Source organism: Branchiostoma lanceolatum, chromosome 3 (genome assembly GCF_035083965.1).
Source record: "Branchiostoma lanceolatum isolate klBraLanc5 chromosome 3, klBraLanc5.hap2, whole genome shotgun sequence".
Taxonomy (NCBI): Eukaryota; Metazoa; Chordata; class Leptocardii; order Amphioxiformes; family Branchiostomatidae; genus Branchiostoma; species Branchiostoma lanceolatum.
In genome coordinates this window covers 30,124,070-30,137,472 of record NC_089724.1, presented here as the reverse complement: position 1 = coordinate 30,137,472, position 13,403 = coordinate 30,124,070, and the positions used below count along the sequence as shown (strand labels likewise).

Below are 13,403 nucleotides of genomic sequence, written 5' to 3'. Positions count from 1 at the left end.
CATTGTGACATACAATTGCATACCTTGGTGTTTGATCATAATTACAATTTTGCATCCAATCCTGTTTTAATTGAAAACAAGACCTACCCACCTACCAAATGTTAATACAATCCATCCAGGCATCTCGAGTTACCGTTTACACAGACACACACAGTGACACACACGGGACAAACACACACACACACACACGATCGCTGACTAAAACATAACCTTATTGGCGAAGGTAGTAGATACATAAATACATCAATATCATGGAGGACAGTTTTTCATATTTATTGCAAAAAAGTTTTATATCGAACATTCCACGCATACAAGTTTTACACATATAATTTACAATAAGCTTGCAGCGATGGGAGAACGATTTAACATGAGAATGCTCTCTCTGAATAATGCTAACACAATAGGCGATGGGTACACAGTGTCGCCCTCCCTCACATATTGCCTATAATGATGACAAAACAATATTTTACAATTTGCATTTGTACAATTGATACTGTGACGAGCACATGCCATCGCAGCTATGACACATATTTCACATTTTGGCAGTGTACATAAAGCACAGGATCGAAGAGAAGTTAGACAGATGTTACACACTAGACATCTCTTCCTGTGACCGCAACTGGACCAGAGGTCACTGTGACTGAGGCAGGCTGTGACAGCTTGTTCTGTCAGTGATACTGTGGTGGGTAGGACACGGCGGCACATCTGAAACATAAAGATGAAAGAACTGTTAAAACTGCACAACAATTCTCCACAAACCGGGAAGATTATTATGGCAAAACATTTTACAAAGACCACAGCGATGAACAGGATAAGATATACAAAAAACGGAAGTTGTGCTGCAGTACCAAAGCCGGCCTCCAAGGGGCCCAAACTCAACCTTGACTTTGGTGTTCACAACACCTACCCTCAAACCAAATACCATTACAATCCGTCTGGAGGTTCTAAGGTTATCGCTGCAGGAATGCACACACACGCACACTAATGGAACCTAAAACTATTTTTCATGGAGAATATAATGCGTAATGAATGGCACAAAAAAGCGCAGTAGTACCTGCAGCAGCCTGTTGTTGACCTGGTGACGATGCAGGTTGACTGGCCCCACTGCAACTGCCCAGTATTCTGTCTGTTGGAATGCACAGAAAAGCCCTCCACACTGTTGGCCAACAAAATATAGTGACGTAATCAAGGGAAACAAAACGTCCACGCAAAGGAATCCGGAAATAAATGTTCCATTCTGACTTTGTGTATAAACGTTTTAAAAGGATTTCCATGTCAAGGATTCATAAGTTGCTACTTGTCCCACTAGCTGATAACATTGTATGTGCATTGCGTGCATGAACTGTTGAATAAGCTAACCTTGGTCATATTCTTTAGAACACCACTGTTTTAATCTGTTCAAAACAATAATTTTCTACACTTTTCATCTCCCCAAGTGCCCCAAGTATCATGTAGAGAGCCCTATTGTTACAAATATGATAGCTTGTTGACAGTACTACCTCAGTTCCATAGACTGACCTCAGTTCCATAGAAAGGGCTTGTGCTCTTCCTCAGATGTGCTGAGATCCTGTCCTTGAACTGCTTGTCGTTCTGCAGCTCTTCAGGACTCAGCTGACTGCCTTGGATGACCTGTCTTGTCTCCACACAGCCTGTGACGTCACACTCCTCCCTCTCACATGTAAAAACGTGTCCACAATACAACCGTCGCACGTGGGCACAGTGCTCGCAGTTGAATTTGCGGCACGTTTTGATGTGGAAGAGGTAGGGCGTGACCACACGCTGGCAAGACTGACACTCCCTCATGTGACTTGTTAACAGGACGTCGTCACTGGTCAGTTCAGGGAGATGACACTGGCATTCTGTCAGCTCATCCACACCGGGCAACTGGTGGGATGTTAGAGCAAAAATATATCTTTTAATGTGTGTACATCCTTACTGATATTGATACATCCAAACACCGCAGGACAGGGCTTTTATCACGAGCCAACAGAACAACACCAAGAGTGCAGAGGAGATGAAGAGGGCGGCCGTGCATAAGATAGAGGGACAATTTAGAGAAACACCTGTACCTCACATGGTCAAGACTGGCAATTCATAGAAAAACTGGAGTCAGTCTAGGGAGGGGTTATTCCTTAGAATTGCAGTCACCCTTGTAAGACGATCATGATTATGATGATGATGTCTGGACATCATAAAAACTTATCAGACTTATTGACAGTAAGATATATTTAATTTTGGTGATAGATGTTTTGTACCTAACCTTCTGTTTAGAGTTGCTTTGTTCCAGAGGAGCAAAGGGTGAATGAGAGAAAGAAGGTATTTTCATGGGAGGCTTATTAACAAAGCTTCTGATGCAGAGTGGAGCATAGTTGACAGGAGAAGATGTTGAACAAGTTTTCTCATCCACTTTGACAGGAGAAGATGTTGAACAACTTTTCTCACCAGTGGATGGATGCTCCGCAAAAGCATCGCTTTCTCATTCTCTCTTTCTGTGAGATGAAGCAGCTCCTCTTGTGCTGCCTTGGCGAAGTCACTGTGTTCCTCCAAGAGCCTCTTTGTACCAGCTTTCAGTGTCTCAATGTCTGCCCAGGCTCTTATCTTGGCATCCTGCAAAGTTTCCAATTTATGTTTGATAATCCCAATATTAGCAGCATTGAGGTTGCCTACAATTGCACATGATGATGTAATGGGTAAGTGTATGTATGCCCAGCAGATCTTCTCAAGGGTCTTTACATTTACCTACAAACCCCGGTGGGGACGGGGCAAGCCCATGCACTACTTCCGATCACTCCAGACTATCTGCCATAGCCGCACTAAGGTCTTCCATGTGAATTGAGGTGTCTCTAGATAGAGCCCTCGGGATATCTCTCTCTATATATATCTATATATCTATATATCTATCTACAATGTATCTATCTATCTATCTATCTATCTATCTATCTATCTATCTATCTATCTATCTATATATATATATATATATATATATATATATAGAGAGAGAGAGAGAGAGAGAGAGAGAGAGAGAGAGAGATAGAGAGAAACATTGTACAATACAGTTGTTTCTTGTTTGTTGACACTCAACAAGAGCTTAGTTGTCTAGTACATATAGCTTCCAAGTCCGTCACAAAGGGAGTATAGTTTACCTGCTGCTGCCGTGTCTTGCTCTCGTAAATCTTTAACGCTTCACTGTGTTCTGTCACCAGCTGCTCTTTAGCCTCTTTTTCCGCAGCCAGTTCGTCAACTTTTCCTTGGAGTTCTCGCTTTAGACCATCAATTTGCCTCTGTTATACAGCAAACGACAGAGTTTGATTATCATCTTACTGCATGTTTGTATTTCCTGTTTGGGCCATGTTGATTTGATTATATGGATGACATCCTCTGGGGACCCAAAACTGATGCGAGCGTGCGAATAAAAAAGATTTGACAAAAAAGTGCCTTCATTTTGAAATAAAAATGGTCAGGAAGGATGAACAAAACTTAACACAGGGTATAGTATACCAAAATATAGATTCTTCACGTTTGTTTTTTCAAAACTTCTTCTTTGACTTTGGCATTGACTTTGGCATTCTAACGACATTACTATCCGTATTTTTTAAATATTTCTTTGCAATTTACAGCATGTATTTACTCATTTTGCAGCTACTTTTTATGATTTACAGTACGGTAAAAAACTTTTTTTTATTTTTGGAAACAGACGAAAATTGATGCGCGCGGGGATGTCATCCATATAATCAAATCAACATGGCCTTACATACGTATCTTTGACATTCCTTTTACGATCTAAGGTCGGGATAGTGCACGGTAAAGCTTCATTATTACCGTCGCCAAGAAGGTTATGATTTGGGTGCCTTTTGTGTGTCTGTTTGTTTATGTACAGCATAACTCATGTATCTGTATGATATTTGGAAGGCAACTAGGGGCCCTAAAAACGAAGGTCAAAATTGATAATGGGTCTCCTATCGGCTTTTTACGGTACTGCAGCAGAACTCCCTGTTTTGATATCTCGTTCAAACATGTGAGCATACTCTCTTGTTGAATAACAGAACCAGTCACCCAATATCTCCAAATACCTTAAACCCTATCTGTCTCATATGGGGGACGACTTACCTGTTGATCTAGCACCTTGCTCTCAGACTGCTTCAAGGCCTCATGGAGGTCTTTTACATCTCTCTCCATTTTCTGGGCATCGTCGCGTCTCAGCTCCTCGACTCGCAGTTCTTTCAGCTCTTTTTCCAAAGGTGTCAGGGTCTGTCAATTAAGGTGAATACATATTATGTTGTCACACAAATCTACAGTATGGATAAACACGTAGGGAAAAACAAAATGATGATTTTTGTAACTCCATGATTTGTGCAAATGATAGCTAACGGTGATCTGTCTTTGCGAAAGAGACTATAAGTCAATGTTACCGATGTACTTTAAGAAGAAGAAAAACATAATATCTTCTAGCTCTAAAGCCGGCTAGAAAAGTACTTTGGACATGTACGTTATGGATAGTTGGACACTTACCGTTTCCTCGTAGTTGGTACCATTTCCCAGTTTTGCAGTTGCCTTAGTCAGCTGCTCTTTCACGTCATCCACCACCCCCTTGACTTTTCCATTCATGGCGGTTTTCTTAGGACAGAAAATATGAAGATATTGACAAACAAATAAAACTTCTGGTTGCAAAGAAAAAAAGTGAGCAAACTAAATTCGTTTGTCAAATTTGGAATTAAAAATGATATAATAGTAATGGGTTTTATTCAAAGAACATTTGGCAAACCAAGGGTTGAATTACATGTTCTGTAAGATAATTAACCGTCATGTAAAACATTGACAAAATGACAATACGTATTTTTAACGGGTTAAATTCACAGACGAATTGATTAAAAGGTTGCAAGTCAAGTCAAACTGTACGTATTGATAAGTCGTAGCTAAAGTCGTACACCTCCACACTAACATGTAACAGTAGTAGCGGTTAAATAACCACGTTGGCTGCAGAATGTTAGCCCATTATGATCATATTTACAACAGTAGAAGAAAACATCCTGGTTGGCCGTACCGATTGCAATGTGCTATTGAAGAGTGACAAGATAAGGAAGTGGGCTTTTAGAGTACCGTCAAGATCAAGATAGATAGATCGCGTCAAAACTTACCTGGCCAAGCATTTGTCCATTTTTCAGGGGTTCTACTTTTCCCTGTGGACGGTGATTTTCATTTGGGAGGGATCCAACCCCGGAGGATTGGACACCGGCTGCAGCCTGCATCTTCACGTCCATGGGGTACTCGCTGGGAAAGTTGAAGTTCACTATTGGTGTCAACAAGAAAAATCCCAGTTAGCGCGAATCGTGACTCAGTTCACTTGTTCTCTAACTGGACAAGCTTTGTCTGGAAACACACGTCATACAAACTGCCTTCAATATACCACATGAGTGACTTTTCAAGTCCAGTTGGGATCGACTTGGTGGTCCAACGTGTTTGTATCTTTGTTTTTTAGACAATGAGATCCTCTATGTTCCTATCGGACTTGCTTCATCTTTGTATATGCGGACACAACTGAATATTAGAAAGTTGTACTAGGATCGGGTCCAATATTCACATAACGGGTGAAGACTGACCTGTAGTACATCTTATATCACACATTTGTTTCCCTTCTTTCTGTGGTAATGGTAGTCAGAGCTGAAAGTGACTAAGACCTATGACGAAGGGGGATTTCCATTCAAATGGCACATGAAGTAATCTGTCACAGAACCATTGCTGGTACAGAAAACACTACGAACTCAGCCGTATGTAGGTAAACATTAACATTGAATAAATCTATTCACAAATCCTTAGTCAAGAGCGACTCCACAGTATTTGTATCAAGAGCCCTCGGAGCACGAGTTAGCTCATAACGAACTACGAACTAAATCCCCTATATCTATAGAAGACTCAACCTCAGTCAAATACCCAGAACCAGAAAATATGAATATGTCAATATCAAAATGCCGTGAAACGTTCCACAAAACATGCATACATGAATAAACAAAAAACGTATAATTCAGACAGAGCAACTGACCCAGAAGCGACGCTATGTGAACAACAGGCCGCCACTTCCTCCCTTCTATGCGAAATGTGAGTCTAAACTGGTCTGGTGCGGTTTTAGTTGTGCAATCGGAAAGTCCCTGTTACTATATGCTGATGACTTGGTCATCTTCTCCGAGTCAAAACAGGGACTACAACATTCCTTGAATAATCTAGAAAAGTACTGTTCACATTGGAAACTAAATGTAAACCTTAGAAAAACAAAGATTATTGTTTTTTCAAAAGGTGGTCGCTTACCAAAAAACTATTCTTTTGTATTTGATAGTCATATTGTAGAAATTGTTACGTCATATACTTATCTAGGTATAGTTGTAAACTCAGCTGGCACGTTCAAAGCAAATAACAAATCTTTAAGTTCCAAAGGTTTAAAAGCTCTATTTGCAATCAAACAGTCACTGGATAAAGCCAATGCCCCATTATCTGTTAAAAACAAACTTTTTGATTCCTGTGTAAAACCTATTCTACTCTATGGCTCAGAAATTTGGGGCGCAGTTAAAAGTCCTAAATTCTGTCCCATCGAATCCGTCCATCTTAAATTCTGCAAACAGTCCCTAAATGTTCCCAGATCAGCCAGTAACCTTGCGTCAAGAGCGGAGCTAGGGAGGTACCCAATTCAAGTTGAAGCATCCCTTAACGCCATCAAACATTTCCTCAGAATGCGCCAGAACGTGCCAGCTGACAGTCTACAAGCGGACGCTCTTTCATGTCAATTTCTGCTAGATTCTAATGGTAAAAGATGCTGGGCGTCCGGTGTTCGTAAGATACTAGAAGGGTGTGGTTTTGCCTTCGTTTGGAGCCCCCAGGTATCCCTGGGAACAAACATGACTCCTATCATCAATTCAATTAGCCAACGTTTGAAAGATATTTACACCCAAACATTCTCATCCGAAATTCACAATGATGATAGAGAGAAATCTTATAGCAACAAATTACGAACTTACCGACTGTTTAAGTCCCTGTATAAGGAAGAAGAGTATTTATCTATAAGTAACATACAGCATAGAGTAGCTGTCACTAAATTCAGGATTAGTTGTCACAAATTACATATTGAAACAGGAAGGCACAACCGCACGCTTCTAGAACATAGAGTTTGCCAATTTTGTGAGTTAAATCAAATAGAAGATGAGCGGCACTTCATTTTAGATTGTAAACTTTACGATATAGAAAGAAATGTTCTTTTCAAATGTATTAATGAGAAATTCCCATGCTTTGAATATTTAAACGCAACGGATAAATTCATATTTTTGTTGCGTCTAGATAACCCTTGTATAAGAAACATGATCTGTTCATACATCTACACATGTACAAAGAAGCGAGAAGAAGTTGACTTTACTAGATTAGCTTAGCTTATCCTTTTCTTCTACCATGTATGTTTACACAATGTACTGTACATATTTCACTGTATATGTCACTTAGATGTTAGTTTGGTTTGTGTTAAACGACCTGTATCTAGCCCCTCGGGGCACGAACATACAATAAAGGTCTTCAATCAATTATTATTGTAGGTTTCCCTGTGTCACCTGAACCTGTGACGTAGTTTCGGTCACCGATCTGAAGGTTTCCAAACTGACATCGTGCTTTTTGACAAAATAACAACAGGGAAATATGGCTAGAAGTTTGTATCAATCTGACCAACGATTGCCTATATTGTCTTACGACTATTGCCCCAATGGCCATGTGAAGGTTTTGTATGACTAAATTTCAATGCTCGATATGAATAGAAATCTAATGACATTGCCCACACGTGCTGATACTGTCCACATTCAATACGACAACACTACACACAGGAGCATTTCGAGTTTTTCGACGTCGGACGTTAAAAACCCTTCCCTCTTTTAGTCTGTGTTAAACCTCAGTTTTTGCATTGTCCAACTTTATAATAGGTTTCTGTTAAGTGTCACGCCTGTCTTATATCTATTGATGTCTGAACTTTCCTACCTGTTACACTGACTCAGGTCGTCTTTTCTGTCTCCTGTGGTGTTTTGGGGTTACACCAGCCCACTACAACTTGTACGCGTTCCTACACACCATCTTCAGCTTCAAGCAACAGTGTCCTAAGCGCTACTAGTCATCTAGGTGCCCCGACGTGACATAAAGCTTCTGCGTCACAGTAAGTACAAAACACCTTTCCAAACACAACGGCACAGTGTGAAAAGAAGTGAAAGTTCAAGTTCTATTCACTTCCGGGTCGTCACACGAAAGAAGAGTGCACCTTAAGGTACAATGTGCTGCTTAAGTTCCGTCGAACAGTCTTACCTGTTTCTCTTTCCATCGCTGGAGACTCAATGGCTGGAAATATTTCGTTCGTACGTGCAAGTACCGTCATTTAGGGACTTTCCGTGTTATTTTTACCTTCGTGGCGTCAGCGGAAAGTCGATCTAACTGCTTATCTGACCAGTCATTGGCCAGTGATACGCACGTGATCATGCTCACCTGGTGACGTCATCCCATGCACGTCACCGCTAAAAACAACGGTTTCTCGCAAGATAAACTTGATATAAACTCACAAAAACTGCAACAGATTATGCTAAATGCATGCGTATCTTATGTGGCAAAGATGGAAATGTTCTTTAAGTAGTTATTGAAGGTTTAGGCACCTAAACAAATATTGTAATCGAAGACGGCGGGTATTCCCGTATGTAACATGCAAAGCGGAAGTGTGGAAATCCCCATGAGTCACATTGAAAATATACGGAAATCCCCTCCAAAACCTATTTTAACTTTCGGGGGAATTTCCACACTGTTGCAATCTACTAGAACTTTCCGCCACTTCCTCACAACTGGACATAACCGTCAAAGGTACGTAACGTTGCGTTGTTTCTTCTCCATACGGTGTTGACATGTACGGGTACGGGTACGTGTTGTTACGGAGCCCATGTTAGCAATGTATTCACATCCATCATTGTTTTCGGGTATAGTAGAGCAACGTACAAAATCTAATCAAGTATTGAATTCTTCTTTGTAATTATTTATTTCAAGTTGATTTCATTTTTTAAACTATATTTGAAATGATATAGAAGGGCCGATATGCTACATGCTACAGGTGTACAAGGGATCGCAATAGCTACCGTTATATCGTAAATATTATAGAAACCATAAAAAATGATATATACATCATGATTATAAACATGTATTTACAGTAAATCGCACGGAAGGAGCTTTCATGCCCGTCCAAACTAATCAAATAGGTAAGTATCATCTTGACAGTCTCTGGAGACTGCACCTTGACCAAACATTTCATACGTGTTAACTGCAAACTCCTTATCTCCAAGCAGATATTGGGAACGGAGATCGTAACCGGCGTGCTCCATTTTTTTTTCTAACCCACGTTGGAAGGGTTGTGTAGGGACTGTAGTGTTGTATAGGAACTGTTCACAGAACTATACTTAGTCTTCTCTCCTAGATCTAACTTCTGCTGGTAGATCGTACACTCCTCCATTACCCGACAATGACTAATCTATATCGGCGGTTGTGATGACACTATTGTGATGCAACGCACATCGATATATGGACGCTAATCGTACGTTTTACCATAGGCATCATGGGGATGGGATACCACAGTAACGCAAGTCCCTTCATGGCATTCTTCACCTGTGTTCTGATCGCTTTCATCGTGTGGCAGGAGACAAATCCCGCGCACGGCGTTAAGGACACCGAGAGCCGTACTGCTTGTGAATGCTGTCAGATTTGCAACCCTTGTGAGGTAAGATTTGACGCGTTACAAGTTACCTTATGAGTAATTAATTTCGACTTTATATTGAATAGCTAGTTCACTGTAAGATAGTAATTAACTAATAATGGACAGCGTTATTACCAGACTTGTACGGACATGTACCTCGTATAAACATATATATGTGAGAAAAGTCTATATAGGTCTTCAGTGGTAAACAACTTGTATGTGCTATATCGTAGCCCTGTGGTGACCATATTGACCGTGGGACATCAGGCCTCGGCAAATGTGACGCTTATCCACGGAAATCAGCCCAACGGCAACGGGTGAGTCACGCCTTTTTTATAGTTTGAAAATGAATTCAGGGTTCAATAACAGCTTTCGTTTACTATACTATCTGCTTTTATTACGTTTAGCACATTGTCAATGGAGAGATACACTTGAAATATCTATGATTATGAGGCTTATGAAATTGTATAGCCCTCCTGTTTTATCCTTCCTTCGATGCTATCCAAAGTTTGAGCATTTTGTAATGTAATTTGAACATTCTCATAGTTCTTTGAACCTACATACAAACAGGAACAGAAAAATCTGTAACGTTTCTTTCTTTTTTTTTCAGGGTGAAGAACATTATGGTTTCTGCGTAACAGAACGGAAACATGGGAACACAATCCCTGACATTGAACCCCACCAGCGCCAGGGCTTGGCGATGTAAGTGTTGTGCAATCCTCTAGACAAAAAAAAACTAAACAAGAGTTCGGAGACCTCATACCCCATGAAATATTTAGAGCTTTTTGTAAATTTGTTTTGCCTCATTGATTATGCAAATAGGGCTGTAATTAGCACAGCCTTTTTAAAATCACCAAAACTAAATGTATTGCTTATGTGTGAACAATTCTCACTTTTAATATAGTTTTATAGCAAGAAAGTATATTTCTCAACGAAATACGTCTCTCCCTCTCCTAAGTATGATTATTACTATTCTCCGCATAGGGCCTGCATCTTCCAATGCCTCAGTTCGAGAAAGTTGTCAACAGTGCTACTGGTCTTAGGCTTGTCGACATTCTATGTCTGGAAGTCACATACCATCAAGAAATCAAAAGGGCCACCTGAGGAAGAAGATCTATCTCCGGTCGAGAGAAGGAAACAAACAGATCTACCCGGTGCAAATGACTTCCTAAGAGGTACGTTCATTTGTCAGACTTCCACTTTGATATTGTATATTGAAAAGTCAATTGTCATTTCAATGAAATGCTTTTTCATAAATTTTACTTTACTTAACTCACCATACGTTATTACCACTCTTTTACCACAGAAGTCGCATCGCTGTACCAAGAAGCGGTGAGGGAAGTCGACTTCGCAACATTTGGAAGGAGAGTGGGTCTCCATGACTACCAAATACAGGAGATAATCAACACTCAAGCCGAGGAGCTGAGAGGGGAAGCCAAGTTGAAGTATGGTAACTGGTACCCGACTAGGAGTGGAGAGGGGAGAGATGATTTAAGGGATGATATTGTTGCTGAAAGAATCAAACTCTTACCTGATATACTTGTGCAATACAAACAGCTACAACGGCGTGTAGCCTATGCTGGCTAAGTCTGAAATGGCCTGTGATAGGGCTCTAACGACAGACATAAGGAATATGCTGCTAGAAAGCATCCTGACGTACAACTGTACTGACTGGTGCTTGTAACACTCATTAGTGTTCTTTATAAATATCTGTAATAGCGTGGTATCCAACTATCTATCCTATGCTACTCTGCAGAATAATTAAGCAATCTGAAAAGCGCACCAGAGCTAAACTCAAAACCAAAGAGGTCAGAAACTTGATTTTGGTCCATCATATTTCCATGAATACAAATGAATTGCATTATATCCGATTTGTTATGATCGTACTTTCATGGACTGAGTACCATGGCCAGCTATGTGATTAGACAACGAAAGAACAGTCCCGAAATTTCCCTGGGCTATACCTCCGTTTTTTTAAATGATTAGCATAGTTAACAGTTTCATATGATTTGAAACCCTGTTTATTTGCCTTTAAAATGACACCTCGCACCATGCCTGACTTTGTGGGTAGGTCGGATTTCCGAACTTTTTGTGCTTAGTGTAGAATAGGATGGATACCTGACTGGCTTTACATAAGATATATTACATTTAGGATTGAAAAGGTCTTTCATTGCATGAAAAGGAACATATTTTCCTTTACTGGTATTTGTGACAAACATGCATTTGAGTGGAATTTCCTGTTACCTCAGTAAAAAAAGAGGTACATGTATTGTTATCGGTTTATATTGGTGCAGTTTAATGTGAATATTACAGAGTGGTATGATATAAGGGTAAGTGGTGTAAGTATACTTGGAGAACTGGAAGTGTGGTTTGGCCAGGGTTCAATGGTGGTTGAGCCAAAACCAGGGGGGAATGATACCATCCCATGATTCCACAATACACATCCAGCAATACACACCCTCAGATGGCTGACTGTGGCCAAGAAGCATACAGTCTTATGGACTTCTTTAGTCTTTTGACAATTCAGGAGAGGAAAATCTAATGGTCAAATTGTACCAGTTGCTGCAATATCAAAGGCAACATGACATATCTATATGCTTCTTGCCCACAGTCAGCCATCTGTGGGTGTGTATTGCTGGATGTGTATTGAGGAATCATGGGATGGTATCATATCTCCTCCTGAGTCAAAATGTTCTGCCAATTTACCATGGCCTGGTTACTTTAGAATTGTGTCTGAAGGCATTCTGGATCAATATAATATTGTGTTTGTCTGTATTCTTATGGGTCAGCCGTTGCCAGCGAGAGCCAGGCTGACCCAGTGTAATGACTTGTTTTGATTGTCAATAAATACAAATAAAACAACTGCCAAAATACACCAAGCCTAATTACTACACAGCATTCACCATTCCTGTTTATGTGTCTTACAACTCACTTGCCTCACACACCATTTTTCTCACTAGTTTGCACTAGGATATATACTTAGGAAGGGTATCTAGCTATAGGAGATAAAACACAGATATACACCTGCTGCACTTGTCTTTCCAAGACTTTAGCATTCAATATTCTTTTATAGTGTCCCCTGGCATACAATTGAAAAATTCCTGAAAGTTTGTGCCAAAAATGCTCATGGGTGCTAACTTTGTTGATTTCAATTGTTCTTGTAAATTGAGTACAAGACCAAACTTATAGGATTGATCCAGTCACACATGGCTTAGCCTTAGTAACAGGCCACATGAACATCAAAATGTCTGTGCCTTCTCTCTCTTAGAATGTAGAAACAAACAAAAACCACAAGAAGCATCACAAGTATATGGAGACATATTTAATATCTCTCAGAGGATGTACAATGTATCAGCAATGGCATATCTCATCATGTGTACCCATTGCACAGTCCTCATCTTCCTCCTCCTCCTCATCCTGGTTGATCTGGAAGTACCGCAGCTCGTACTGCTCCTTGGCGGAATGGATACTGTAAAAAGGCTCACCTGGCATAATGGATGACCTGATGACGTAGAATGTAGAACAATGTGCCAATATTGAGGCTGGGGTGTTTAGACTGTAGTTTTGTCGACGTCTTTGCCTTCTGTATTCGAAATGTGGAATGAGTTCAAGTCTGGTTCGAGCGGGAGCTCGACCAAAGTAGAGCAAGTAAGTTGATGAC

The 13,403-nt window shown here is 40.3% G+C and overlaps 2 protein-coding genes across 5 annotated transcripts; one reads left to right on the top strand and one right to left on the bottom strand.

Moving 5' to 3' along the window:
* Positions 1-257: 257 nt before the first annotated feature.
* LOC136431362 (GRIP and coiled-coil domain-containing protein 2-like) lies at positions 258-8,451 on the bottom strand. Of its 3 annotated transcripts, none has more exons than XM_066422705.1 (9): positions 8,320-8,451; positions 5,136-5,287; positions 4,510-4,614; positions 4,108-4,248; positions 3,144-3,281; positions 2,443-2,607; positions 1,519-1,884; positions 1,055-1,156; positions 258-705 (listed from the first exon to the last, which is right to left on the bottom strand). In XM_066422705.1, exons 1-9 carry the CDS (start codon positions 8,387-8,389, stop codon positions 331-333), a joined length of 1,614 nt encoding a protein of 537 aa, XP_066278802.1. In that variant the 5' UTR covers positions 8,390-8,451; the 3' UTR covers positions 258-330. The 3 variants fall into 3 exon arrangements, with proteins under 3 accessions (XP_066278802.1, XP_066278804.1, XP_066278803.1); XM_066422707.1 differs by lacking the exon at positions 8,320-8,451 and adding an exon at positions 8,002-8,293; XM_066422706.1 differs by lacking the exon at positions 8,320-8,451 and adding an exon at positions 5,598-5,995.
* A 54-nt stretch (positions 8,452-8,505) lies between these two features.
* Positions 8,506-12,615, top strand: LOC136431363 (uncharacterized). 2 transcript variants are annotated; one of them, XM_066422708.1, is made up of 7 exons: positions 8,506-8,862; positions 9,204-9,251; positions 9,600-9,766; positions 9,976-10,059; positions 10,353-10,444; positions 10,727-10,917; positions 11,049-12,615. In XM_066422708.1, exons 2-7 carry the CDS (start codon positions 9,227-9,229, stop codon positions 11,327-11,329), a joined length of 840 nt encoding a protein of 279 aa, XP_066278805.1. In that variant the 5' UTR covers positions 8,506-8,862; positions 9,204-9,226; the 3' UTR covers positions 11,330-12,615. The 2 variants fall into 2 exon arrangements, with proteins under 2 accessions (XP_066278805.1, XP_066278806.1); XM_066422709.1 differs by lacking the exon at positions 9,204-9,251.
* The last annotated feature ends 788 nt before the right edge of the window (positions 12,616-13,403 follow it).

Excerpts from the sequence above, each read along its gene's own strand:
- LOC136431362 (XM_066422705.1), bottom strand. The coding sequence starts at position 8,389 with ATGACGGTACTTGCACGTACGAACGAAATATTTCCAGCCATTGAGTCT. Across the intron at positions 5,288-8,319 it reads AGCGATGGAAAGAGAAACAG|TGAACTTCAACTTTCCCAGC; the intron begins GTAAGACTGTTC and ends TGACACCAATAG. Across the intron at positions 3,282-4,107 it reads GCAAGGTGCTAGATCAACAG|AGGCAAATTGATGGTCTAAA; the intron begins GTAAGTCGTCCC and ends GCTGTATAACAG.
- LOC136431363 (XM_066422708.1), top strand. The coding sequence starts at position 9,227 with ATGCCCGTCCAAACTAATCAAATAG. Across the intron at positions 9,252-9,599 it reads CGTCCAAACTAATCAAATAG|GCATCATGGGGATGGGATAC; the intron begins GTAAGTATCATC and ends GTTTTACCATAG. Across the intron at positions 9,767-9,975 it reads AGATTTGCAACCCTTGTGAG|CCCTGTGGTGACCATATTGA; the intron begins GTAAGATTTGAC and ends GCTATATCGTAG.